Genomic DNA, 27,497 nt, shown 5'->3' on the forward strand with positions numbered 1-27,497 from the left:
ATCCACACTCCGAGCTGGGGCGCTTTGGCCACCGCCTTGCGCTAGGTCCAAACATCCGCCGCCGACGAGCCTCATCTTGGAGCAGGCGCGTCTCTTACATCACACCTGCATCGTCCCGTGCGCGAAGCATGCCAGACTCTCTTCGATCATTATACGACGTCTGATAGCTATTTCAAGTGATGACGACAGCTTGCTGAACTTCAACAAGCCCATTCGCAACTTACAAAGTGTAACCTTCTAAAATCTGCGTCCCGATTGGAAACTCCGTAACCCGTTTTCCAGAGGATTTTCGTTCAAGGCCATGGCTTGGAGATTGATCAAGACCTGTAGGGTTGGTTACCTGACTCACCTGGAGCCAGCTCTCAAACAGCTCAATAACACTAGTACTTTGTTGTATAACTGCAACATCGTAGCTTAGGCACTTTGCGCACTCTAATCAAATAAGAGTTGAACTTTCGATCATGAATAGTACTCCTAACGCCGCTCTTCCACATACGTGTGTATAAATAGCTTTCCAGTCGGCTTCCCAGTATTTAACGCTTGCAGCGGTCAAAGGAGCCTTTCCTACAGGCGCGATCTCTTCACGTGGTCTTCCTCATCCACCTCCTCGCACTCAACAAACTCCTCATGACTTCGGCGACGAGGAGTTACCTGGAGATCCGGCTCGGCCAGCGATACCACATCCACATCATCCATATCTCGCATCGCCTCTTCCACTTCATCGTCATCAAACTCATCAGAACTAGTGTCAGAGACTGTGTCGCCCTCTTCGTCCACTTCACCCCGGCCTGGCCAACTAAACATAAACACCGGTCGTTGGAAATTCACCTCCCCTGTTTGACCCGGCAGCCGCTTTCCACCCACGGTGCTCCTACCCACAACCATCATGAGATCTTCCTCTCCATCTCCTTCATCAGTAGTGTCGCTCCACTCACTTTCCGTCCCCTCATCTTCCGAGTCTAGATCCACGTCTGTGAAACCCGCGAAACGACCTTTGTTCATGTCTTCATCCGTTTGAGGAGTTTCATCTTGAGCCGCTGTCAATATTTTCAGCTCTTCTTCTTCGGCGACTCCAAACTCGTCGTATGCGGAGTTGTTCGCAAAGCTCGTATCGACCTTTGTACTACCGTATGGACTTGCGTGTTTGCCTTTCTCGTAGGACTTAGAAGTGCGATTATAGCACAACGACCGTCGGGTGGAGGGAGAGGGGAGGTCGTCCGGAAAGTATACGCCGATCATGGGAGTGGATGGTACAAAGGAAGAGGACCGACTTTGGGGTGGAGAGGATGGCGGTGGGGGAGAAGATGTGTAGACGGTCGAATTGGCGGAAGTCTTACTTCGGGGAGAGGCGGTCGGAGAGTCCGCTCGGGCGGCTGCGCGGTCGGCAGGCGGCGAGTCTGAATGATCTCTGAGGTAGTAGTCTGCGGTACTGTCGTCTGCCTCCTCTGTCCTATCGGAAGACCCCTTGGAGTACCGTAACGTTTCTGACTCCGTCCCAGGCGTCTCAGGCAGAGAACACGGCAGTGCATCGCTGCTAACAGAGTCGTCTCGTAGTTTCTTCCCCTCGCCGCGTTTTCTCAAATGCCTCGTCGGGACGAAGACATCACTCCACCCCTCCCCAAGAAATGGACTCTGCCCCGCCAGCTCCAGCGCTTCAATACAACTACTCGCCTCCGTCACCGCCACCGGAATCGCAAGACCATTCCGTCTAGAGTCCTCCTCCCACGCCCTCTCTCCCATCGCGAAATCCTCATACGTTCCAACCAAATTCGCCCACCTCTTTTTCTCCACAATCCACAACCCCTTCGCCGCAAGATATATCGCATACTCTTCAGGGTCAATAATATGGACCCCCGCTTCGTTTCGACCTGGCCTATAAGGTCCACCGACGATGCGCCAGACATGCGCGATGCGTTCGAGAGAAGCGAGACATTGTTTCATGATGCAGACTGGACAAATTTCGATTTTGACGCATGGGTTACCGGGGTGGATGGTGTGTTTGCAGACGCGCGCGACGAGGAGGTCCGATGGTCCTCTCTCTGCCTCTTCGTCGTCGACGTCCGTGAAGATGTGGGACAGGTCTTCGTCACGACCGTGGAAATGCTCTTTAACGCGCGGTGTGTTCATAAACGCTTTGAAGACTGGCGGACTGGGTATACCGCCGATGCTTTCTTGCTGAACTGCGTATACGGTCTTTTTCCATGCTTGCCAGGTCGGGTAGAGCGCCTGTTGTTCGGGGTCGTCGATGTTGGCTTGCCAGTTGACAAAATGAGGGTAAAGTCCCGGTCCAAGTATTAAAGCGCTGGCTCTGCTGTCGGTAAGCGGGCGGGTTATCGCATTGGCGGAGTGAAGGGCGCTGGCGGTGGCGATCGGGATCGGCGCCATAATGATATGATATGTTTGTTTCGGATGTACGACATGTGAAGTGGGGAAGCAAGTGCGTCGGTAAAGTTGTTCAGTTAGGCGCGATCGATGTGAGTCAGGTAATAGGGTAGTCAGTGGTTCTTTCACTGAGTCGTCCTGAAGGTACGTGCAGAATGTACCTGCGTACTCTCACCTGGCGGTAGGATGCAACCCAATATTCTTTTCGGATATTACGTTCTGTATGAAGATATATAGAGTTTGCACAAGCTCTCCATGTGCAGGACCTTGTTGTACCATGGTTCGTGATGACTTGTAGCGTTGAGCCACTCACGGTTGTCCCACATCGAACGAGGACCAAATGAAAGCAATTCGTCGAATGAGAGAAACCATGACTGCAACATGCACGACGCGTAAAATAAATGCCTGTTGAATTACGGTAGACGCGGCTGGTTCACATTTGTCATAGTCTAATGCGTTTCTAACTGCTGCGTACAAGACACTGCGACGAGGTTATGCATTTGGAGAATACACATCATCACTGACACCAAGCCCTCAAGCTAGGTGATGATTCACAATATGGAAACGAATCACAAAGTCCGAAAGATTGATTAAATTACTTGCTTTGCTGAGATTGGGAAAAGTGTGGACTTTTGAAGCTAGGGGTAGATGTCCATGTGGCGGTATCGAAGTAGAACGAAAGAAGAACACCTGTCCTCCTCGAGATGGCAAGCCAATTAATGAACCTCCTGCGATGACGAAAGAGAAGACCTGAAGAGACGTGGAGTCCGCCTGATTCTCATGCGCCACTCTGAAAAGGCATACAGACCCGACCTGTGATGTCCTGTGCGTATCCGCTATATTGCGGCACGTTGTTGTCCCTCTTACATAGCCCGCTCAGAAAGAAAGCAACAAAACGACGTCCGTACAGCTACGCATATGATCTCGAAAATACCCTCATGCGCGGCATGGCGTGGCGGCGCAGAGGGAGAGGGTACGGCATGCCGGGAATATAGCGATCGATTGTGACCCAGCGATCGGCTGGCACGTATCGATCGAGCTTCAGCCGTCTGCGTGAGCGTCCTCGTTCATCCACGACCCGGTTGATCTGCCCTTGTGCCAGCCAGATGGCTTCCTTTCGTTCCACCGTCAAGGTGATGTCGCGTGGGAGCCTTCGTAGAATCCATACGTGACGACCCTGGCCGTCCATAGCGGCGTCGATGTCTCGCTGAAGGATGAAGAGTCGGTTGACGGAGTTTGGGTGGATTGTTTGGCCGGGGTAGGTGCATAGTCTGATCAGGTCGATGATGCTGTTTCGCTTCGGCGCGGCCCATGGCTGACGCGCGGGAGAGCTTGAGTACTGGTATGACGAGGATCCGGTTGAAGTGTCGTAGGCGAAGTTGCGCGGCGCGTCTTGGGAACCATCGATAGACTCGCTCTTGATGAAGACGAGGGCTTCTTCACGGGCTTCTTCGCGGGCCTTCCGGGCTTTGCGCTGCCTCTTGGCTGCTCTCTTGCTTGTCATCGTAGTCCGTTGCTTGGGTATTCTTACTTCTCTGGTCTGCTGCTGCTTGTCTTCTTCTAAGAACTGTTGTTGAAGTCTGGTTTCGAGTAGATGTGGGCGAGACACTGAGGTGAGTGGTGATGCGGTGAAAAGAGCAGGTGGTGAGTTGTTGATGCTGCTTTCCGATGCTACTTCCGCAGGAAGGCGCGCTCCTGAGGCATCCATCCCAACTGGTAATGGCAGTGTGTTGGCGTTCTCCTCTGGGTAGGTGCATTCTACTGCTTCAGCAGCACCAGCATCGCTCCTCGCGCGTTGAAGTCTTTCGTATTTTAGTTGCGCTTTCGTCCGCCTCCTCCTTGGTTTCTTGTCCTTTCCTCGACCACATGGCGCCGCATTTCCGCCTGCCTTCTTCTGTGCGGTAGGTGCACTTCGGGTGACTCTTGCAGCGATTGGTACTTTCTGCGCGGTAGTTGTACTTCGGGTGACTCTTGCAGCAATTGGTACTTTCTGTGCGGCAGTTGCACTTCGAGTGATTCTTGCAGCGAGTGGGATCTTCTCCGCCTTTGGCTTCGAGACGTGGCCATTCGGAGCTGTCTGTGAGGAAGTAGGCATCGCCTTCGTTTGACTTCGCGTGGGTTGCTCTCGCCGCAGCCAGTGTAGAATGTTGCCGTCCTTCATGTCGTTTTGGTAAAGTAGGTTGTTGAAGTGGGGCGTTTGAAAAATTGCCGTAAGTCACCCAAATTTTCTTATCGACAGTAAGTTCCTGTCGACTGAAATCCTTCTATCTCATCCAGTGTTTGAGGCGACGCGCTGTCCCTGGGGATACGCGTTGAGAGGTTCACGTGGTAGACACGCTAGCGAGTCAGGACGAGAAGGAACGAGGGGCACGAGGTGGCTGGGAAATGAGCAATTGAACAGATGTTCGATATGAAATCTAAAAGCGAGAATTCTTCTTTATGAATGTATGAACGAGATCTCCTCTCGGGCTCTGCGGACGCAGGCTTATCAATACATACGCTGAGCCGCGTTGGCGCATTGAAACCCCGCGCAGCTCATCGCGAGATATCGCTGTGAGCAACCCTGGAAACTACAAGCGTCTCCTCGTCGTTTCTTTTTCTCAGCTGAGCCCAAGGTTATCTCCACGCTCCTCGATCATCAGGTCCAGCTTCGATTGCGATTGAAATTGATGGCATTAGTCGTATGTTGTGTGTTCGTTCGGACTTCTTGCAACCTTGCTCAGGTGCCGTGGGTGCTGGTGAGGAGATGCGCGATGCCGTTTTCAGTTACGGCACGTTCGGTCCCACCCCTTGCTGCATCAACTCCATATCAGCACCTTCTTTGTCTTTCGCGTTCGAGCCCGAGGGGTCTTTTCGCGAGGGAACTCTGGTTGTGTATATTGGCGGAGAGATATTCGGTAACAGTGGCTCCCACCGGCACCTCATACAAGGGAGAGACTAAACACCTGGAGCCTACGTTAACGTCAGGCCACCTGCTTTGCATGTTTTAATCATGAAGGCTATAGGGTGTTCAGTCCTTCCCTTGTATGAGGTGCCGGTGCAACGCATGCTTCGAGTTGATAGCGGACTGCTCAGGAGGTTCCGTTCTGTCTTCATTCCGTGCTTGCAACAACAAAAAGATCCCCCTCCGTACCTAGGCAGGTGTGCGACCAATCCGTGCCCAGGTGCCATCATATCCCATGTTCCTCATCCCTCAACTTCCAACCCGACGTCTCACGATCACTTTTCGCCAGCGAAATCCTCACCTTCAACCCCTCTTTCTCCGCCAGTAACCTGTTGACCTCCCTCAGCATAGTTTTTGCGAAAAGCGCCGTCTCCAGAGTGTCCGCAGCGTGCAAGACCGGCAGTGTGAGAACACTCCAGCCAGCATCATTCCGTGAGGGACAAGCGTCGATATGCTGAGGACATGAAGCAGTATTCTTGATAGCAACTGCTCTCTCTCTATGTTTCTCCTTTCTCTTCTTGAAATTCGCTCTGTCCATCACTTCTTGCGCTATTCGGAGTGTTCTCCTTTGTTGCGCGCTGAGATAGATGGATTTGGGTACGTTGGTCGTGATATTCAAAGATTCGCCGGCGCCGGCCATAGCTTTGTCCATTGCGTTTTGTAGGCCGCGCAGCCTATCGATCTCATGGGTTTCCAGATGGCGGTTGTGAGGCTCGCAAAATGCTCGGATGTTGGTCAGGGGTAATTCGCGGGTACGTCTTGTGCCTGTTGGGATGGTGGCCATGTGCGGTGAGCATCCATCGTCGTCTCTCCTGATCTTCTTCCGCGTGTGCTGGTCGTTTACTGCGGCTATGTAGTTGCAAACCTCGCCCATTCCCGGGTGGGCCTTACGCTTCCTATCTACCGAGATCGGGCTCATAGTGTTGCGCGGGTAGTTCGGATTTGTGGAGTTTTGGTGTGTGAGAAACGACGTTGCACTTATCAGAGGGAATGTCGCTATTTATTAGGAGATTGAGGCATTGTGTATGTATTTTGGGAGTCGTGAGTCACTCGTCGTTTATGGGTCATGGCAGTACCATGGGGTAGAACCAAATCTCGAGATTCTCGCACACAGACTGTGAGTCACCCACAAGAGGGAAGATGTACTAAAGGCAGCTTTTACGAATACATGCCATCACAGCCAAAAGAGGGGTTGTGTTGAGTGCGGGCCTGAAGCATACGGTACCACGGAAATGCAGCTTGAAGTGTGTAAGACCCTTTGTACCTAGGGCCAATGCCTGAGCGTACATTACTTCCACAACCAACAGATCTGTCCGCGCAAGCACGATGATGGTTTACATTCAGCGCGCTGCCCAACACAACATACAGGGCATAGCAATCGATTTGTCTCGTCCCAGCTAAACGGAACACGTATTACGTGGATGTGCAGCCTAAATCTTTGCTAACCAAGCATCCCTGCGTTCTTTCATCTCTGGGCTTAACCCCTGGTACCACTGCCTATACTCGCTGAACAGACGATCCTGTTCCATGATTCTATGCCTTATTTTCTCGAGACCAAGCATCTTTCTTGGCTGGCCGCGATTTACTCCACTCTCGTGCACAAGGACTCTAGGCACGAAGATGAACTCGGTGGGGTGTTGCTGAGGCGGAGATGTCGCTGGCGTCGATCGGCTTGTATGCTGTATATTCTGAGTTGGCGGACGGGGTTGAGTTGGCGCATGTATCTGAGGCCGTTGCCCTCGAAGTCGTTGATTACGAGCTTGAGCCTTAGCCCGCCGCTTCACAGGCGACATTTCCGCCTTGATCTTCACAGCCGAGACCTGACTTCCCCAATTCTGTCTTTTCCACTGCATAAATGCCGTAAGCTTCTCCTGTGCTACTGCAATCGCAGTCTCTTGTTCTGGTGTCAAGCTCAGCTCGCTTGCGCGAAGGCTCCTCGCAATGTTGATGCAAGCCCCAAAACCAGATAGTGCAGCGTCGACTCTTTTCTGTGTCTTGAATATCGTCGCTCTTTCCTTTCGAGTATATCTTCTGTCTTGAGGGCCGCATAGTTTGAAGAGCCAGATATCAGGGGTCGGTGGACGAGTGGCAAGATTTGGATATTGGTTGGAATTATTTTCGCCAGTTTGGTGGTGTTTCGTTGTGGGTATGCTGACGGGCGCGGTGCCGGTTCTGCACAACAACTCTGGAGATTCTTCTTTGATGAAAGGCATAGTCTCCGCATCATCTGTGTATGCTCTCTCAACTTCCTCTTGCGTTGCCCCGGAATGAAGTTCGACTCTGCGCTCAACATCCCCGTCACCAACTCTTGTCCAACACCATCCCCCACCGGCATCTGCTTGCAACTCCCTCATCTCCTCCGTCAACTCCTGCTTTGGCAATGTTCTGGTACTGTCACTCATTGATGCGCTGCGTCCGATGTGAATGTTGGGGATGGTGCAGTTGCTGAAGTTCATAACTTGTTTACTACATGGTATGCGCGTTGCCATCGAGATAATCATGATAAGCGCATCCGCTAGAGGAACCGTGCACCACTGCCCCTTCAGCTCCTTCTGTGCAATGATTTACTTCTGTGCAATGATTTAGGTGGAAACCCCGCAAGATACCTGCACACGCACAAAGAACCAGTAAGAGTGAAAGACACGTGTTCAAAAGATTACTATACTAACGATTATAGTAAGCCAAAGTAAAGTCGCTAAAAGTTGAACAAATCGAGCGAAAATCGAGCGAAGGATTCAAAGCCGAAGAAAGGTAAGATGCTCAATAGGATTACAAGAATTCGTATCCGTTCCTTCGCCCTAAAAGGCGGGTTTGCCTGCGCCTTCAAATCGTGCCTTCCCAATCGTAACTTCCCATACCGCACCGCCCCGTTAACGCCAAAGCATCGCTAAGCGCCAGAAGAACAGGGAAAGAAGAAGATGTGAAGGGAGTTACCGAGGCGAGAAACGAATTGGATGGCGTTGCGACGTGACTCAAAGAAGATCGAGTGGAAGTCGAAGAGGTGAAGGTCGAAGTAAAAGGGTGGTTTCAGTGACCAGAGTCGCTCACGCGTCTCCTCCGCCCTCGACTACCGCCTTCAGGCCGCTGAGCAAGGACATCTCGAAGTTGCGGGTCGTCTTTATCTTTGTCAGTGTGGTGTACGCGTACATGTCTAGAAAATTTGTTAGCTCTGCACTGCAGAATTTCCACCTTGAATGCGTACCTCTGCAGGTTGTCCGGTCTCGGATATTTGTGTTCGCGATCGGGACAAAACGGGCATACGTAGCCAGGCGACTGATGCACAAGCCCGTGGCGTATCATCTCGTTCTTTCGTTTGAAGCCTTTGCCACCCTCGCCTCGAGGACAATCTTTGACAGGGCAATAGTGCGGGCGATTTGAGGAATGAACGTTGGTGTGTGAACTGAAGAGGTCAGCATGTTCGACCCTACGATACTGGGGAGACTCAAGTCTAGACTCACTTAAGAAGGTACTGCGTCTGGAAAGGTAGAGCGGTGCAGCCTGGATAATCGCACTTGAAGGATCCAACGATGTGCTGAGTCACACTTTGCTGTAGACCAGAGCCAAGCGGAGGTGGCAGGACTCTCGACGCAAGCGCGCCATCTAGACTCATATGTCGAGGTCTTTGCTCAATGGGTGTTTGCTGTGTGCCAGGGCTGATACCCTCCGAGCTCTGGTAGCTGTCGCTCGTCGATGCAGAGTGCAATGTCGCTGTGTAGGGACTGTTGTCTGACGCGGCGTGTGAAGGTCTCCGAGCATCCGTGCCGAATGCGCCTCCTCCTGAGGTGCGGAGGAACAGATCGACACGATGTGGTAAATCGTGGGCACTCATTGGCGATGACGCACTTAGCGAAGGGAACGGTGTGGCTGGAGAATGAGAACTCATGGACAGCTGGCGAACCATCGAGGTTGGTGACGCTCCTACCGAGGAAACCGATTGTCGATGGGGGAAGCTGATACTGTTTGCTCTCGTTGCTTCGTGGTCATTTGTTGCTGATCTCGCGATATCATCGATGTGACGAAACGAAGGTAGCTGCTGGCTAGGCGAAGTAGCTGCTCCATCACGTGCAGGAGATGGGGCTTGTAAGGCAGGCAGTGTGTCTGCTGGAAGTCCTCCCCTTTGCGGAATTGTTAGACCGAGAGATGGTGCTGGATCATTGCCTTGGGGATGGCCATTGGGCAAGCCTCGAGGTGGCTGGCTTGGTGGGTACAACGATGCGTTCGACAAGGCGGACGATATAGACAGTGTTCGATCGATTCCATTTGAACTGGGATGCACGCCGTTTGGTGCTACATGAACTGCTGAAGCTTGAGATGTGCGCCTATCTGCTGCAAATCCGAAAGGCCTAGTAGTTTCGTCTTCGATCACCGAGTCTCTGTGGGTAGCTGTCGCTTTTGAATCAGGTGCTGAGCTAAGCACTTCCTGCAGAGTAGGTGCTGAGTTGGCAGGACGAGCATTTGGTGGCACTGGCTGGCCATTTTTGGAGACGGACGGTGCCGTTGCCGTGCCGGGAGAGTCGACATCAGGCATGTCGTCATCCTCAGAGCAGTGCGAATCAGAGTCGGAGTTCAAGGCCTGCTCGCTTGCTTTTTGTGCAATGTCTGGCCGGTTTGGGTCCATCTCACGAATGAGCACCCAGTCCCCTTGGGTGGGGCGAGTTCGGGGCTTATGTTTGTTAGGCCTTTTCCGATTTCGAGATTGAGGAGGACTGACACTCTGTCGGTTGGGTAGGTGACGGATGACTGGTGTCACGTGTGGCTGCGGCGTCGGAGATGGTGTTGCCTTTACAACACGAGCTTCCAAGAGTGGTGATTTGGAGAAATGGTCGTCGTCCTGGTAGTATTCCACTGGTTCCACGGATTGGATGGCGTCGAGCACCTGCATCTGGACAGCAGATTCCGCGGTATAGGAAGATGGTTGTTAATTAGGTGGAATGAACTGGCGATTATCCCAACGACCGTTCAGCAAAGGCTCCCAGGGATAGGCCCAGGCGGCGGTGAAGAGAGCGGGTGGCACAGCAAGACCAGTCTTGAATCGCTGTCTGGAGGAGAGTCAGCATGACCATGGGCTGCATTCTTCTCGCAACGATGGAGGCGGAAAGTGCTGGGGCTGCGTGTCTGTGGGATGGTGACAGAAATGAGAAAAGCTGCGGTGCCGTCGGATGCGAGTTGGGCTAGAGGCGCTCGGGTCGAGCGACTGGGGCAGAGCAGGGGTAACAGTGTGGAAAAGACGGGTTGTTGGTCATCGGGGTGGGAATGCAGCGAGCAGAAGCATGAATCGCGAATTATATGTGGAGATATGATGCAAAGTAGCGACGCCAACGGTGAAGCGGCTCTGCGCGGTGGAAAACATACCCGAGGGTGCCAGTGCGACGGCTCTTTTTCAGCCTCAAGGCGGTGTCGAAGGGGCCTGCCGATCGCAAACATCAACTCGCGCAGGCGCAGATGGGACGGGCGTGCGGTCACGAATAGCATAGGGGTGGGTAGCAGTGTGCGAGCCTCGTCTGCCCTTACAGCATCGAGGAGGAGGATGGACGGCTGGCCTTGGAGGGACTGCGGCGGATGAGGAGGCTGACTTGCGGGGGCTTGTTGGCTGGACGGCCTTGATGCGGACGCTGGAACAGGCGGAAGTCGGGGTGCTAGGTCAGCGTGCGGGAGACAGCACGGGGTGGCAGGAATTGGGCAGCGAAGATGAGGGTTGTGTGTGCAAGTCAATAGATCCAGCCAAAGTCATTGTGCTGCCGTCGCGCCAGTCGCCGTCGCCCTCCCCCCAAGCTCCTGCGAGGCGCAGCCCCAGCTTACCTACAGCGCGCGAGGCTCTAATCCAATCCAGTTTTTATGAGGCTCCCACCGAAGTTTGCCATCCCCGCACCGAGGGCCGCTAGCTGCTCTGGGACCCCACAGGCCTCCAGGGCTCCAGAGCTACTCCACGGGGACCGAGCCCAGCCCCGCCTCTTTGCACGCCCAAGAACGAGAAGCCTCCATCGGCCCTATTGCGAACCTGCAGCTGCCCTAACACGAACTCAATAGCCTCCCGACGTCTCTGCTAATTCTTCCGCTGCGTGGCATTTGTCAGTGGGATACTCGCGGCACGACGTGCGTGCGGCGTCGTGCGTTGCCCTGCTGCGGCTTCACCTTCGCTTGCCCGGCCGCACTTGGATGGACCTCGACGCTTAGATTAACTGCCATGGGTAATCCTCCTGTTCTATCGACTACATGTGCATGCGTGTCCAGCGACAGCATGCACTGCATCCCTCTTCCCCTCTCCGCCCGCTGTCAAATGCCACCGACCGCCTATCGTACAGTCTTATGCTGCATGCGCTCTTGTCTACTACTGTGCCGCTGAGAAATGCTCTAACAGAAATGTGACAGACACGCCCACCCCCACAGTCACTGGCAACTGGCGAGTAAAAACATGCTCCTCGGTAGATCAACGCCCAAAAACAAATCGTGGCTGATAAAGCTGTTGTTGGCGCCAGAAACGGTATCCCACCCATAAATCGTCCAATCCCGTTTTATCCTCGCCCGCAATAACGCACATCGGCTAAGCACGTGCATGCCGCCATCACGCTTCCGGCTTCTTGCCAAATCCAGGGATTCCACTAAACCTGGTGCCAGCGGGGAGCTTGGGTCGACCAAAGTTCTCGTCGAGATCGAGAATCACCTTGAGCGCGTTGCGGCTGCGCAGGTACGGCAGCGGTGCCGTCGCCTCTTCAAGGCCGACGGATGGCTCCAAGCTTGCCGAATCGTGGCTAGAGCCCGGCATCGGGAGAGCTGCGGACATGTCAGTGGCCCATTGGCGCATCACATTGCGGTGCAAGACTTACCTCGCTGTAGAACCTCATAGCCAGCCAGTGTGAAACCGAATTGTGGTGACGAGCGCATGATACGGGCGGGACCACCCTTGAAGAAGGCCTTGAAGCCTTCCTCCTTCCAGATGGTCGACGCTGCGTGGCGCAGGCCAGTGTATGCAACTTCGCCCTTGCGCGCCTCTACTTGTAACCTAGTCTTGATCACGTCGCACGGTGTGGTCAGGTACGCTGCAGGCATACCCGCGATGGCACCAGCGCTCAGCATTTGCAGGACACCGAGCGACTTTTGCGGGCTCTCGCCGAAGACGTCTCTCTTCAGATGGCTGTAGGTGGGGAAGTAGATGGCAGAAAAGGGGACTGTGCAGGCGGTCAGCGATATCCGGAGGGTGTGAAAGAGCAGAACATACCGTCACGCAGGAGACATGCGCTAGCTCCCTTGTAGAGACCGACGAGACCCAAGTTGCGGACGATCCACATGGCAGACCGCCTGGGAACACCCTCGACGTTCTTGGACAGTTCACCCTGAATTTGTAACCGAATCTTGACAATCTCGAGAGGGTTTGTGAAAACCTATAATAGTGTGTTAGTACTTGCTGCCAATAGAGGAAGTGCAAGTAGGTAGTAACTCACAACTTGGCAAGCACCCGCAGTTCCACCCGCCAACATCTCGTGGGGGAACTTGATTTGGCCTGTTGACTTGTCGGTCATCTTGCCACGAACAAGATCGTTGACCGTGAGCTTGATAGCCTTCTCGGGCGCAACACCAACAAGCTGGGGCAGGACTCCAGAGTAGAGACCCTTGAATCCCTCGTTCTTGATGACCTTCTTTGCGCAGTCGAGCGAGTTCTTGTACAGGACGTGCCCGACGCCTGAGCTCCTCTGGTTCTGCATTCTTGTCTTGACCAGATCGATGGGGTAGACCATGAAGGCACCGAACGCACCAGCCAACGAACCGAGAGCGAAGTGGTGGACCGACTCTAGAATGTCGTGCCATATCGATTTTGTGGTCGCAAAGACCTTTTGCCCAGACTCGGAGATACCCTGAGCTGCCAACGATCCTACCCTGTGCCAGGACGGGTCGAGCACGCGGGCAAAGTCTCGTAGACCAAGTCGCCCAGACGCCTCGTCGAGGCCGGCGAAGTGGAAGAGAATGTCTGCCTCCATGGGTGTGTAGAGGTTGAAGCGACTTATCCGGGCGGCCTCGTTGAGGAAATCTGTGCGGGTGATCTTGCCGTCGGAGCTCTTCTGTGTGGCATTGCGGATGATAAGCTCTATCATGTCCATCTGCTGGATGACGTTCTGGAAGGCGCGCACGTTGGCGTAGGAGATCTTGCTGCCAACCGAGATGTTGCAGAGGGTGGGCAGGTTCTCGAGCAGGTAGTCGGAAAGCTTGTGGCTCGCAGTCTCGCGTATTATGCGCTGGAAATGCTCTGGCTCGATGAAGCCGTCCTTGTTCTTGTCAAAGAAGGTGAAGCCCTGACGTACCCGCTCGCCCTGCAGCCCTCGCAGCAGCTGGGCGAACTGCGGGTAGGTCATCGTGTGCCTGTGCTTCTTGGAACCGATGTACAGCGAGGCCCAGCCGCCCTCCCAGTCGAAGGGCAGGCTGTCCTCGGTCTTGTGCGCCTTCCATGTCTCGTAGAAGTCGTCAAAGTTGATGTAGCCGGTGCGCTGCTTGTCGAAGAAGCGGAAGACGACCTCGTACTCGGCGTCGGGTTTGGCGAGCAGGTTCTGGAAGACGGACCAGTCGTGCATGCTGACCTTGCCCTTCTGGTCGCGGTCGGCGACCTGGAAGAGGATGCCATACTGGAACCGCTTGATCTTGTGCTGGAGGCGGGCACGTCATTAGCTTGCTTGACTCGACACATTGCAGACAGCCCTGCTTACGAAGTCCTCGCCCTCGGGCGCGACAGCCGTGATGAACTGGTCCTGGTCGAGGTAGTAGTCGCCTGACTCGTCCTTCTGGGCGTGCTTCATAAAGGCGGCGCGCGTGAGCTGCGACAGCTGGGGCTCGTCGGTGGTGCCCAGCAGCACCTCGCGTACTTCTTCCGTGACGGTCGCCATAGTGAGGGGATGACAGCAGCCCGGGAAGCAAACGGTGGTTGCAATTGACCGGGTTGGGGCCAGGTGTTAGTGAGGAAGGGTGCAGCGACGCGGATGGGGTGAGTCGGCCTCTACGCCGTCGACAACAGCTCGCGGCTGGCAGCGAGCTCGGAGGTAAGCTAATTTTTAATTGCGAGCCATTGGCGGGGGTCGGAGAAAGCGTGGGGAAGGCACGGCTGCGAACAAACACCCCGAGCGCAACTGCTCACGGTCTAAGGGAATCTTGAGTTTAATGAATTGACTCCTGATTCTGAAAACCTGATTGCTTCCATTCACCCTGTGGCTTACTCTGCGCAGAGGCTCTTACCGCTGCTTCCGTGCTGTCTGCTTCCCGAGCTCGCCTCATCACTGCAGCCCCTGTCAGATTCTATATAGAGAACACTCTGGAAATGAGCCTCAGTCGCGTACCGTTGCGCACCGATCCATGAACCGCTCTCCGGGAATGGTCAATCAACGCGGCGCATGGACATCGTCGGTATTGCTGCAGCTGCCGGTCCCCATGAGGCTCTGTGTCGCTGGCTATGGCCCTTTACCCCGGATCGGTGCGCTGTCAAGCTTTAGCGTTACCATCGCCCAGGCACACGCGACCTTAAGACCAGTTCTTATGGTACCTGAAGCACCGGCGCAGGGCGGCTGTCATCTATGTGCAGATCAGGCGCAAGTGTTACCATGGCTATCCAGACGCCTTCTCCTGCTGTGCGACATCGCTTTCGCACCGTCTGCGTGCCTGCCTCTATCCGGCTCTCGGATCATTAGTCTGATGCGCGAACACCCGGGAACTATGGCCCAGAAGAGTCAAAAGATGAGTGAAAGACGACTGCTGCGACGCGCACATCTTCAGAACAGGTGAGCATATCGCAGAAATGTTCGAAACCGCCCGAGCCATTGCAGTGGAATTCTCCGTCAAGACAGCTATGCAGCTGCGTCAGCTGTGACGACGGCGCAAGGGCCATTCCACCGACTCCACCTTCCCTCCAAGCTCGCAACCACAACCAGCGACCGCCCGTATATATCGCAATGTCGCTTCTTACCAGCGATTCGATGCCACTGCTCTCTGTATTCTGGACCATGGCTCTGGTAGCGCCTTCCGCCGTGCTAAAGCACGGCCGTTCCCAACACGCTGATTGATCCCACAGCTGCCATCTCAAGACAAGGCCTCGTCGCCATCTCGGAGTACGCGCGGTCTTAATAGCCAACTGCTTCAATGCGTGTCTGAGTTATACAAGCCTATTGGCCGAAAATTCTTGCTGCTTGCGGCCGCTCCAAGGCGGAGACAAGACAGCGGAATCTCTGGGCACGTCTCATGCACTTGGCGGAGCCTCACCATCAGCAAGAACATGGTGGTAACACCGCGCCCCAGTGGCTGAAATTCATACATGTGCGATGCCAGCCGTCGCCAGACACTCGGCGCCCACCTTGCCATATCTTGTCTTCTGGGCGACGCCGGTCACTCCAAGCTCGGCATCAAGCCGACGCTCTGCACTGCCATGTGCTACATGTACTCTGATCATATAAGACTAGCCATGGTCCCAGGAACCAGGGTTTTGTCAAACCCAGCTCTGCAACTGCACACTCAAGATGGCATCTCCAGTCACAGCCAAGTATGATTGGATTCTTGCAATCACCACCATTGCCTTTGTGTTCTCCGCCTTCGGAAACGGCGCCAACGATGTCGCCAACGCGTATGCCACTTCGGTCGCCGCCCGTACCCTGACTATGGTTCAGGTTGGACCTCTTGCTGTGGTCACAGAGTTCATTGGCGCTGTTGCACTTGGAGCACGTGTGACCTCAACCATCAAGAACGGCATTATCTCGATCGACCGCTTCGAGGGCAACCCGGGTGCGCTCATGTTGGCCATGGGATGTGCTGGTGAGTTTCCTGATTCAAGTGAAGAGGCTGAGCTAAAATGCAACAGAGGTTGGTAGTGCTTTCTGGTTGATGCTAGCCACGCATTGGGGAATGCCAGTCTCAACTACGCAGACTGTGGTAGGCGCTCTTATTGGAGTCGGGTTTGCTAGTCAGGCCCCCGTCAAATGGGCGTGGGAGTCTGGCTCGGTGTCACAGGTTGCTGCTTCTTGGGGCATCGCACCTCTGATTGCTGGTGCCTTTTCCGCGATCATCTTCGGCACCGTCAAGTACTCGGTTCTCGAACGCAAAGACCCTTTCAAGCACGCCATGCGCCTCATCCCCTTCTACTTCGCCATGACAGGAGCTATCTTGGCTCTGTTTATTGTCGTGGAAGCGCCTACTGCCCCCTCCCTCGAAGAATTTGGAGCTGGCAAAGCTGCTGGTATCATCTTGGGAGTGTTCTTTGGATGCTTGGCAATCTGCTACATCTTCTTTATCCCGTTCTTCAAGCGCAAGCTCATCATGAAGGACCCCCGCGTCAGGATCTGGCATGTCATCTTGGGCCCTCTACTCCTCAAAGAGAGTACTACTCTATTCTGGCCAGGCAAAGGCAACGAATACGTCACCGATTACTACGAGGATGCCTACGGCGAAGTCCATGCTGGCACCAACGCAAAGCATGCTGTTTCGGGTCCCGCCAGCGACGATGAGATCAAGAAAGTGGATGCAGGATCGCCCTCCGGTTCGACCAAGGACGGTGGCGTCCTTCCCAGCGACCCCGAAAAGACACGCGTAGAAGAAAGCACCACTGCACCCACCCGCAAACTGAAGACGCCGGAGCCCTACGAGCGCTGGATCGTTCCTGTCCAGCATCTCTCATGGGTTAACCCTCAGAAGTGGTGGGCATACGCCAAGTTCGGTTTCCTCAGGGGTGTCACCTGCGACGTTATCACACACGACAACGATCTTCTGCGCGCCATCCACTCCAAGGCTATCCGTTACGACGTTCGTGTCGAGCATCTGTGGACGTACTGCCAGGTTGTATCAGCTATGATGATGTCCATCGCTCACGGCTCCAACGATGTAGCTAATGCTGTCGGACCCTGGGCCGCTGTCTATCAGACATACCTTGCTGGAGAGGTGGCTACTCGCTCGCCTACTCCCGTTTGGTTCTTGGTCGTAGCCGGTCTCCTACTTGGTCTTGGTTTCTGGTAAGTAAAGACCTTGTACAAACAACATGTGAAACATATGCTAACAGAACAATAGGTTCTACGGATATCACATCGTTCGTGCCCTTGGTAACAAGATCACTCAGATGTCGCCCACCCGCGGTTTCTCTGTCGAACTCGGCGCTGCTGTTACCGTCTTGCTGGCTTCTCGACTTGGTCTCCCAGTATCGACCACCCAGTGTCTGACCGGTTCAGCGGTTGGTGTGGCTTTGATGAACTACGATCTTGGTGCCGTCAACTGGCGCCAACTGGCTTTCATCTTCATGGGTTGGGTAAGTTGTACCCCCAATGCTTTGGTTCTTCGTCTCTAACAGTCCCAGGTCATGACCCTACCCGCCGCCGGTCTCGTCTCTGGCCTGTTGTGTGTCATGGCACTCAACGCCCCCAGCTTCTAATCCACTCTGTGATGGGGTGACTTCTTCTGTTTCGCCTTTTCTGCGAGCACATTTTTGTAAATTAAATTGCAAAGGCGCAGGCGAATTTCCGCCAATGTACAGCATCCGCTAGTTCAATCATTAATTCTTGTTTCTCGCAAGTATGTTCATGTATGCCATGTCACTTGTTCCATCGGGTATTCCAGAGATTCGTGCTGCCTGACTGCCCAAGATGTTAGGAAACGCATGACATGCCGACAAGACGACATCTCTCACGCATCCCGTCCTCTCTAGACTCAATCACAGAACCCCCGGAATCCATCTCCACCTCACCCTCCTCACATACGCCAAATACTTCCCTCTAACCCCCTCCTCCGTCTTCTCCCCACCAACAGTCCCCTCATACCCCAAAAACTGCTCTTCCTCCAACACCGCTCCAATCCTATACAACCACAAAAGCACCAGAACCGCTCCCACCAGCCCCACACTCCTCACCGGCATGGATATCCACGCGCCACTAACATCATGTCCATGCAACAAGTAGTCCGGCAAGCACGCACCCAATACATACACCACAGCACCCACCCACCCCAACGCATAAGCCACATACGTCGGATGCCGGATGTAGTTATACGGCCCTGTGTCAATGACGTGTTGTGGTGTTACACGACCGTAGATTACGGCGAATGTACCAGGCCGCGTTGTTAGCGCCATCCATGTGAATAACAGTATGCTGCTGAGGAGGAAGGTGGATGCCATTGTTGTCCCCAAGATTGTTGTGGTAGTTGGAGTAGAGATTGGGGATGCTGCGGCAAAAAGGAGCGGTACTGCTGATAGTGTTCCCGCTATACATGAGACGAGCGCGAGTAGGTGGATGGAATACGGATACACCAGTCCAGAGGGCGGAGATTTGAAGTGGAAGGCTAATGCGTAAAACTGGGTGGCCATGAAGACGAGGTAAAGGATTTGCAGCAGGAGTATTTGCATTTTTTGCTGGTTGGTTGAGGTGCGAGATTTGTGGATTTGACGGGAAGTTACGCTGGGGTATTCTGATGGATAGGAACAGATGAGGAGGCCTTGAGTTAGAACTTCATGTTGATGTGGAATTCCCTTTGGAGGTGGGCGGGGTCTTTCTTCCGCGTTGAATTTGGATATGCGGGCTCACGGGATCATTGTCGCACAGCAATCGCTATCTTCAGCGATGTATTGATAGGCTATCTTCAATTCACATGATTGTGGCTGAGAAAACGTGTTTGGTAAACTCGCAGTAGCAAGATATCATTGAAGTATTACTGTACGGTACTTATTACATAAACATTATACAACATGCGTCGACGCGATAAATCTACTTTTACTTGTCTTGCAAATCCTCATCTCTCGTGCAAGTCGTCGATCAACCCATGCGACTATTACGATGCGCCTCCATTCTCGCTTCTCCCTCCTCTTGCATTTGGTCATTCATACGCGACTCTCTCCTCCTGTTCATCTCATCTTCGATAGCCTGGTTTGGGCCTGGTACCAAGCCCCAAGGCCCTTTGCCGATCTTAGCACCCCTGTACTTGACGGCCAAGCCAACACATACGGGCCCAATGATTGTGTTCAGCAGGATAGCCCATATGGCTGTTATAAAGCCCTCCGCAGAGACATACGGCGTGTTGTTGTAACCGATTTCCACGATTAGTAGACCGATTTCTCCGCGGGCGACCATGGCCATGCCCAGCAAAAGCATGGGCGAGACGGCGGACTGTACCGCAGCTTTTCGAGTGGGAGAGTAAGGCGACGAAGTGACCTTCTCGAGGTTATTTCCATTCTCGGCCGCGGATGCTTCGTTTTGTGCTTCTTGTGATTTCTTGGGATCGTGCGTTGCGGCACCCCAGATAGGGATCCAAACTCCGACGAGCGCCTTACCAACCAGCATGAGTAGGGTGTAAACAACACCTTTCCAGATGGCTTCTCCAGTCCAAAGATCCAAGAACGGGATGGCAAATCCTATACTAGCAAAGAATAGGGGTCCCAGTACATACTGCTGCGCGTCCAAACAGTAAACCTCAAAGGTGTGCACGAAAGTGGGTGACTTGTCTTTGGAGCGCTCGCCCTCTTCGCGGCTCATAACCACAAAGGGACCTTCTGGGTGCGTAGAAGGGAGATACGTCAAAAAGGCGCCGGCGAGGAAGGCTCCGAATAGAATGGAGGTCCCTGCGAAGGCTGCAATTGAGATGAAGGCTGATAGCACCAGAATCATTAGCATAATGTTCGACAAGTGGTCGAACTTGTGAAAATGCCTCTCGACGTATCTCCGGAACAGAGGTGCAAAGACCCATTTGGTGAGTACTGGGGTAAGTATTGCCATGGCCGCAGATGCGAGGATAGGCCGGCCGATCAGCCATCCCAAGTTGACGTTTCCACCGGACGCGACATCACCCAAGTCGTGGATGACACTTGACATGACAAGACCTGTCACATCGTCAATGACTGCAGCGCTGACAAGCACCGCGCCGACCTTGGTCTGGCTGAGATCGACATCCTTGGAGGCGCTTGAGATAACGGCAAAGGTGGTGCCCAGACTTGTCGTGCTCAGAGCAGCGCCGATGATGAAGGTCTCGACAGCGCCATAGCCGAACCCAAGATACAGCAACAGGTAGCTGAAACCTATTGGACACAGTACGCCTGTGGCAGCCCCACAGATCGACAGCGTGAAGTTGGCCTTGAGCAGGTCAAGGCGAGTGCTCAAACCGCCCTCGAAGATAATCAAGATCAAGCCAATGTAGCCAAGATATAGAAACGTCTCTAAATACCGGGGCACAGAGTCAGTAAATGTCGCACAGGGGGCCTCTTCTGCAGCAGGGACGCGTACCAGCCCAATCATGTTCGAGGATGTTCGCCAACGGCTCGCCATATATGATACCAACCGCAATCGGACCAATGATGCCGGCACGGATAACCTTGGCCGAAACGTACTCCGACAACCATAAGAAGGTGAAGAAAGATACCAGGATAAGAATTTCGACGACTTAAGCTTGCGTTAGTCTAGATCGACGTTTCGGGGTATGCAGGTGCTGAACGATTGTGACAAGGAGCGCTTACTTTCGGGCTCGTGATACTGCAAGAACGGGGCAGCGTCGGGGTTTGAGGACGCCATGCTACACAGACAGGTGTCACAGTGTCCTGGTTGGAGAGGCTGGGGGAGCAGCAAGCAATAGCTAAGCCCGTGAGAAGGCTGGGCTCGAGAACACAAGCGGCAGACCCTGGCGTGCCATGACGACGTCATGTTAGAGCCGCGGCCGCCACGGCGTAGAACTCTTTCGAGCCACGACGCTATCAATCACCTCAACGGCCAAGCCCACGTGCAGGGCCCATGCAGACATCTCGCCCAGTATTTCGCCCAGTTCGCAGTGCATCTACACGCGGCTCCGGCAGGTCGCTCCACACTTTTCTTCACCACGAGGTCCGTGCACCGGGGAATCTCCGCTGGATCTCGACTCCGCCAGGCTGCACGATGCTCCGCATACGACCATTCACAGCGCGTCAAGACAAGGCTTAGGCAAGGCTTGAGTCTGCGAAACGCCTATCGTCTGCTCCACCGCGGTGTTGAAACGGAAAGTTCTGCAGGTGACGAGTCGAACAGGCAGGTTCAAGAAGATCCTGATGCCTGCCAAGGCCAAGGCCAAGCCAGGAATGCCGTATACCCGATTTACCCCAGTAACGTGATGAGCATTCAATGGCTGTCTGCACTGCCAAGGGTGGAGAAGTTTTTTGGTCGCTAGCCCGGCATTCGCCTCCAGAATCGCGACATGGTGTACTTGGCGGGACTGGCGAACCCTTGGCACGAGAGAGCCGACTTCCTTCACCGACATCCCCACCACTCAACATATATCTTCACGACGCCTGAGACCTTTTCTTCTCTTCCTCACCACCTGTTGTCGGTACCACCTCGTTCTCGTTTGACGTTTGCTCCAAACTTGCCAACTCCTTCCCTCGTCATCCTTCAACCCCACCCTCACAAACCCTACAACTCGCCAATCACGGCGTAAATCTGGAGGAGTCTGACCCCCGCCCCCTCCTGAGGTCCTCTATGCATACCACAATCAACACCCAATCCAACAAATTTGTCCACGTGGCTATAGTCCGCGGGGCCAGAGCACGCAGAAGACTAGAGCGCTGATTGCTGTCTTGACTTGCCGATATCCGTATCATATCAACCAAATTTTACAACCCGAACACCGAACATCCAACAACCAACTCTTTTGATTCCCTAAACACCCACAATCATGGGGAAGAAAGAAACGACCCTCGAGGGTCACGTCAGTGGACAATGCAACAAGCCCATGTCCGCGCCCGCTCACAGCCTTACGCTGGAGCAAGTCAAGACCGAGCTGAAGACCGATGAATGGCATGGTCTTGATGACTCCGAAGCCAAGCGTCGTGTCGACGACTATGGCGCCAACGAACTTGGAGAAGCTGAGAGCGTCTCCCCAGTTAAGATTCTCATCGCGCAGGTCGCCAACGCTATGACGCTAGTCCTCATCATGGCCATGGCTGTCAGTTTCGGTATCAAGTCCTGGATCGAAGGTGGTGTCGTTGCCTTCGTTATTGGTCTCAACATCGTCGTCGGTTTCTTCCAGGAATGGTCTGCTGAGAAGACCATGGACTCCCTACGCTCTCTCAGTTCGCCTACTGCCCGTCTCATCCGCGGTGGCCAGCAAGTTACCATCCCTTCCGCCGACGTTGTTCCTGGAGATGTCATTGAGGTCAAGGTTGGAGACACCATCCCCGCCGATATCCGAGTCTTTGACGCCGTCAACTTCGAGACTGACGAGGCTCTGCTTACCGGAGAGTCCCTGCCTGTTCGCAAGCAAGAGGACGCTACTTTCGAAGAGAAGACTGGTCCCGGAGATCGTCTCAACGTTGCCTACAGCTCTTCCTCGGTCACCAAGGGCCGAGCCAAGGGAATTGTCTTCGCAACCGGTGCCTACACCGAAATTGGTGCTATCGCTGCTCAGCTCCGCGAGACCAAGTCCAAGGTCCGACCTGTCAAGCGAAAGGAGAACGGAAAGGCAAAGCCTCACCGTTACCTCGAGGCTTACACACTCACCACTACCGACGCTATTGGTCGCTTTTTGGGTCTCAACGTCGGAACGCCTCTCCAGAAGAAGCTTTCCAAGCTAGCCGTGTTGCTCTTCTTCATTGCCGTCGTGTGTGCCATCATCGTCCTTGCAGCCAACGAGTTCAGTTCTCGCCAGGAAGTCATCATTTACGCTGTCGCCACCGGCCTGTCCATGATTCCCGCTAGTTTGGTCGTTGTGCTCACGATTACTATGGCCGCTGGTACCAAGTCCATGGTTAAGCGCAATGTTATCGTCCGAAACCTGAAGTCCCTCGAGGCTCTCGGTGGTGTTACCGACATCTGCTCTGACAAGACCGGAACGCTTACGCAGGGTAAAATGATTGCCCGTGGTGCTTGGATCCCAGGTGTTGGAACCTACACTATCGAGGATTCCACCGCTCCCCAGGACCCCACTGCTGGTCACGTGCGCTTTGGCTCCGCTGCACCTAGCCAGATGGACCTCAAGTCCGGAGGCGAGGCTTGCGGTGAGCGTCTCGGTGTTGAGAAGCTTGAAGGCCACAACATCGAAGGCTTCGGTGAGTTCCTCAAGGTCGCGTCTTTGGCCAACTTGGCTGCTGTCAAGCAGAACAATGAAGGCGCCTGGGAGGCTCATGGTGATCCCACCGAAATCGCTATCCAGGTTTTCGCCTCCCGGTTCGGCATGAACCGCAGCCATCTCGTCAAGGGCGACTCTGCTACCTGGGAGGATCTCGTTGAGCTTCCCTTCGATTCCGACGTAAAGCGCATGTCAGTTATCATGAAGCACACCTCAGGCAACTACGCTTTCACCAAGGGTGCCGTCGAGCGCGTCATTCAGAGCTGTACCACCTACCTCGCTGACGGCAAGGAGCAATCTCAACCCATCACTGACGAGTTCCGCGAGGAGATCCTTTCCCACATGCAAGCTCTGGCCAGTCTCGGTCTCCGTGTCTTGGCTCTGGCCAGCAAGAAGTACCCCGGCGAAGTTGAGAAGGGTGCTGAAGTTGCCCGTACCTCTGTCGAATCCGACCTTGTCTTCCGTGGTCTCATCGGTCTTTACGACCCTCCCCGTCCTGAATCCGCTGTCGCTGTCCGCCAATGCCACGAGGCTGGTATTGAGGTCCACATGTTGACTGGTGACCATCCTGAGGTACGTCTTGACTACAAAGAGCATTTGAAACATACTGACCCTTTATGCAGACAGCAAAGGCTATTGCCATTGAAGTCCATATCCTGCCATCGGCCGACCGCTACAAGAGGATCTCTGCCGATATCGCCAAGTCGCTGGTTATGACTGCTTCTGAATTCGATGAACTCACTGATGATCAAGTCGATGAGCTCCCTGTCCTGCCGTTGGTCGTAGCCCGTTGTGCGCCTAGCACAAAGGTTCGCATGATCGAAGCTCTCCACCGCCGCGGCCGATTCTGCGCCATGACTGGTGACGGTGTCAACGATTCTCCCTCGCTGAAGCGTGCCGACGTTGGTATTGCCATGGGTCAAGCCGGTTCCGACGTCGCCAAGGAAGCCTCCGATATCGTCCTCACAGACGACAACTTCGCATCCATTCTCGCTGCCATTGAAGAAGGTCGCCGTATCTTCGACAACATTCAGAAGTTCGTGCTGCACGTCTTGGCCGAGAACGTCGCTCAGGCTGGTACACTTCTCGTTGGTCTTGCCTTCAAAGACAGGACTGGTCTCTCCGTTTTCCCTCTTGCGCCCGTACAGGTTGTCTGGATTATCATGGCCACGTCTGGATTGCCAGACATGGGTCTCGGTTTCGAACGTGCCGTCCCTGATATCCTGAACCGCCCACCTCAATCCCTCAAGACGGGTATCTTCACCATGGAGTTCCTCGTTGACATGGTTGTCTATGGTCTCTGGATCACGCTTCTCTGTTTGGCAAGTTTCGTGCTTGTCGTCTTCGGATTCGGAGACGGAGAGCTCGGCCAGGGCTGCAACGAGACCTATTCCGAGCAGTGCGAGTTGGTTTTCCGTGCTCGCGCCTGCACATTCGCCTGTTTGACATGGTTCGCTCTCTTCCTCGCCTGGGAGATGATCGATATGCGTCGTTCTTTCTTCCGCATGCAGCCCGGCAGCAAGCGCTACTTCACCCAGTGGATGCTCGATGTATGGAGGAACCAGTTCCTCTTCTGGGCCATTATGATCGGCTTCGTCCTCCTCTTCCCGCTCATCTACATCCCTGTTCTCAACACCGTTGTGTTCAAGCACGCGCCCATCGACTGGGAGTGGGGTATTGTCTTCGTCGAGACTGGTATCTTCTTTGCCGGTATCGAGCTCTGGAAGTGGTGCAAGCGCGTCTACTTCCGCCGTATGGCTGCTAAGCACGGCAATGGAAAGGTCGACAAGAACATGGACATCGAGGACCGTACCTTTGGTCGCTACTACAGCCGCGACTCTTCTGTCGCTGGTAGCGAGAACATGCAGGAGAAGGCTTAGAGCCTTACCTATGGAGGAACTGTATAAAGTGAGATATTGCAGGGTGAGGAGGCCCTGCTAGGAGTATGCGAGGAGGTTTTCTTGCTCTTCGCGAGCATGATACCTGCCTAGCACAAAAGTTAGTCATATAGAATGCTTAGACATGACCACGACAACGTGCATTACGATCCTTAGATATAATAAGAAAGATTACCACATCATACATTTTGCCTACTGCAGTTTGTGAATCACAGTGCGTGACATCCTTCCAAGATTGTTGCCGCTGCGAGCCCAAGCGACACGGAGTTCCCTTCTGGCGCTCGGGCATCCCCGGGGCCATGAGACCCATCGCACTAACCGCTTCGGGCGTGACTGCTAGCATCAGTTACAGAAGGAACGAATGTGCAAGTACAGAAGATCGAGAGTGCATGCAAAGTTTCGTTTTCCTAGGCGGTCTTCCTATGTATACAATCTCAATGAGGCGCAGCCGCCGAAGTAGACTGCGGTATTTTGCATTGGTGCGACGTGGTAGCTTTGCGGCATTTTACTTTACCCCGACACCTTACCTACAAACCCTCCGCACCAGGCCGGCAAAAGATGAGATCGTCAAGAACACCATGTGGGCAGCGAATCGCGGGATAGAATGGAAACGTGAGGGGGTTGCGTGGGTAGTTTCTCTAGGGGAAGTACCGCGCGTGTGACTTCTCAACTTGGAGCGATAACCTAATGTTGAGGCCGGGACATGCATGCGATGGGAGGAACAAGTATAAAGCATTCGTCTAAAAATTGGTATTCGTCATGAAAGTGTAGTGGGGATGGCTACCAGCCGGTACTTGTACGTCAACCAAGAAAAAAAACTGAACAGGCCCGCAGCCTACATCAACATGAAAGCCTATAAGATAGGTGACTTGGCGTCGATGTAGGCTCTAGACGTATTCAAGTTTTTCTGGGATGAGGTGGGAATGGCTACCTGCCGGTACCTCTACCCTCTAAACAGGTAGGTATAGATGCAATATGATACAAATCGCGCAACGATCTTCACCTAAACGACCAATCGCCCTGGCTCGGCTTCAAGCACCGTCTTTACGCGCTCGAGGAAAACACGACCGCGCTTCTCGTCGCCCTTGGGCACGCTCACACTGAATACGTTGAGGGGACCCGCGACGCCAGTTGCGCCTGAAACGGACTTCTTAGCGGAAGTCTTCTTGCCGGCTAGCATGTCGAGAATGTCCGACTTTGGTGCTGGGGCGCGCTTGCTGGGGACGGTGGTGGGTGGTAGCGCGGTGACTTCTGGGACGAAGTTGCCCCGCGAGTACTTCGATGATACCTTGTCGAGACCCAGAACAGCGTTGAATAGCTCGTCGGCGGTTGGCTTTGCGACCTTGGATCGGGGGAGGTCTTCGTTGGCGAGCTCGGCGGCGCGCGCGACGAATGTGGACAGAGGTAGGAAGACGCCTATTGAGTCCTTGACGCGCTTCTGGCACTCCATTACTGCGGTGAGGGAGACAGGTAGTGCTACCTCGATAGGGAGGTCTTGGACAACCGCTGGTGCTTTGGCTGCTGGCTTCTTTGATGCTTCCTTCTTGGGCATGGGCTTGATGTTGGAGAAATCGAGGTGCGATAGCTTAGTAAAGCGACGCGCCAGCTCTGAAGGGTAGGAGTTCTCGATTTGTCCAACGTACGCGAGTACGTCTCCCTTGAGCAGCCTGCCGCCAGGGCCAGTCGCGGGGATCTTATCAGCCTCCTCCTTTGGCAGGCCATTGACTTCGAGCAAGTGTTGTACGGAGGGGTATAGCGGGTAGGTTTGCTTGGAGGCCTTGCCGCTGGAGGCTTTCTTCGAGGCATCGGATTTGGCAGGCGGGGCAGAGGTTCGCTCCTCCTTTGGTACCGGCGCAGGCTCTTTCTTGGACTCCTTGGGCGCTTCGGCCTCTTTCTTGGGCGCGGGGCTCTCTTCGGCGGGTATCTCGAGGGTGGACAGGTCGTCGCCGGGCTCTGCTGTGACGGCTATCCGTGTGCCGACCTGGACTGCTTTGGAACCGTCCTGGACCTGGAGTTCGTGTTAGCCATGGCCTGAAGCCAACTTATCTTCCCACGTACAGTGATCTTGGCCAGGATACCGTCATCCTGCGCTTCGACGTCCATCTGCGCCTTGTCCGTCTCAATCTCCAGCAGCACGTCGCCGGCGGAGAAAGAGTCTCCCTCCTTGATCTTCCAGCTCGCAATGTTGCCCTCGGTCATGGTGGGTGAAAGCGCGGGCATGTTGAAGCTTTGCGCAGCGAGCGAAGCCTGAC

At 54.3% G+C, this 27,497-nt stretch overlaps 9 protein-coding genes across 9 annotated transcripts; 2 read left to right on the forward strand and 7 right to left on the reverse strand.

Annotated features, from left to right (window-relative positions):
- Positions 1-564: 564 nt before the first annotated feature.
- On the reverse strand, positions 565-2,385 carry J4E85_001747 (uncharacterized protein; the record flags this gene model as incomplete). Its single annotated transcript, XM_051466031.1, has 1 exon — positions 565-2,385. The coding sequence occupies one exon, from the start codon at positions 2,383-2,385 to the stop codon at positions 565-567; it is 1,821 nt and encodes a 606-aa protein (XP_051330588.1).
- A 907-nt stretch (positions 2,386-3,292) lies between these two features.
- On the reverse strand, positions 3,293-4,543 carry J4E85_001748 (uncharacterized protein; the record flags this gene model as incomplete). Its single annotated transcript, XM_051466032.1, has 1 exon — positions 3,293-4,543. One exon carries the CDS (start codon positions 4,541-4,543, stop codon positions 3,293-3,295), a length of 1,251 nt encoding a protein of 416 aa, XP_051330589.1.
- A 1,009-nt stretch (positions 4,544-5,552) lies between these two features.
- On the reverse strand, positions 5,553-6,245 carry J4E85_001749 (uncharacterized protein; the record flags this gene model as incomplete). The annotated part of the gene is made up of 1 exon (XM_051466033.1): positions 5,553-6,245. The coding sequence occupies one exon, from the start codon at positions 6,243-6,245 to the stop codon at positions 5,553-5,555; it is 693 nt and encodes a 230-aa protein (XP_051330590.1).
- A 2,125-nt stretch (positions 6,246-8,370) lies between these two features.
- Positions 8,371-9,155, reverse strand: J4E85_001750 (uncharacterized protein; the record flags this gene model as incomplete). The annotated part of the gene is made up of 3 exons (XM_051466034.1): positions 8,371-8,448; positions 8,588-8,726; positions 8,785-9,155. 3 exons carry the CDS (start codon positions 9,153-9,155, stop codon positions 8,371-8,373), a joined length of 588 nt encoding a protein of 195 aa, XP_051330591.1.
- A 2,733-nt stretch (positions 9,156-11,888) lies between these two features.
- J4E85_001751 (uncharacterized protein) lies at positions 11,889-14,196 on the reverse strand (the record flags this gene model as incomplete). The annotated part of the gene is made up of 5 exons (XM_051466035.1): positions 11,889-12,097; positions 12,151-12,492; positions 12,543-12,705; positions 12,766-13,959; positions 14,020-14,196. The coding sequence occupies 5 exons, from the start codon at positions 14,194-14,196 to the stop codon at positions 11,889-11,891; spliced, it is 2,085 nt and encodes a 694-aa protein (XP_051330592.1).
- Positions 14,197-15,813: 1,617 nt separating this feature from the next.
- J4E85_001752 (uncharacterized protein) lies at positions 15,814-17,708 on the forward strand (the record flags this gene model as incomplete). Its single annotated transcript, XM_051466036.1, has 4 exons — positions 15,814-16,105; positions 16,152-17,295; positions 17,351-17,585; positions 17,634-17,708. The coding sequence occupies 4 exons, from the start codon at positions 15,814-15,816 to the stop codon at positions 17,706-17,708; spliced, it is 1,746 nt and encodes a 581-aa protein (XP_051330593.1).
- Positions 17,709-19,080: 1,372 nt separating this feature from the next.
- J4E85_001753 (uncharacterized protein) lies at positions 19,081-20,826 on the reverse strand (the record flags this gene model as incomplete). The annotated part of the gene is made up of 3 exons (XM_051466037.1): positions 19,081-20,474; positions 20,542-20,697; positions 20,772-20,826. The coding sequence occupies 3 exons, from the start codon at positions 20,824-20,826 to the stop codon at positions 19,081-19,083; spliced, it is 1,605 nt and encodes a 534-aa protein (XP_051330594.1).
- Positions 20,827-21,955: 1,129 nt separating this feature from the next.
- J4E85_001754 (uncharacterized protein) lies at positions 21,956-25,227 on the forward strand (the record flags this gene model as incomplete). The annotated part of the gene is made up of 2 exons (XM_051466038.1): positions 21,956-23,920; positions 23,971-25,227. The coding sequence occupies 2 exons, from the start codon at positions 21,956-21,958 to the stop codon at positions 25,225-25,227; spliced, it is 3,222 nt and encodes a 1,073-aa protein (XP_051330595.1).
- A 1,021-nt stretch (positions 25,228-26,248) lies between these two features.
- Positions 26,249-27,465, reverse strand: J4E85_001755 (uncharacterized protein; the record flags this gene model as incomplete). The annotated part of the gene is made up of 2 exons (XM_051466039.1): positions 26,249-27,253; positions 27,304-27,465. The coding sequence occupies 2 exons, from the start codon at positions 27,463-27,465 to the stop codon at positions 26,249-26,251; spliced, it is 1,167 nt and encodes a 388-aa protein (XP_051330596.1).
- Between the last annotated feature and the right edge of the window lie 32 nt (positions 27,466-27,497).

The sequence above is a fragment of the Alternaria conjuncta genome (assembly GCF_024043145.1).
Source record: "Alternaria conjuncta strain BMP 0040 chromosome Unknown scaffold_2, whole genome shotgun sequence".
NCBI lineage: Eukaryota > Fungi > Ascomycota > Dothideomycetes > Pleosporales > Pleosporaceae > Alternaria > Alternaria conjuncta.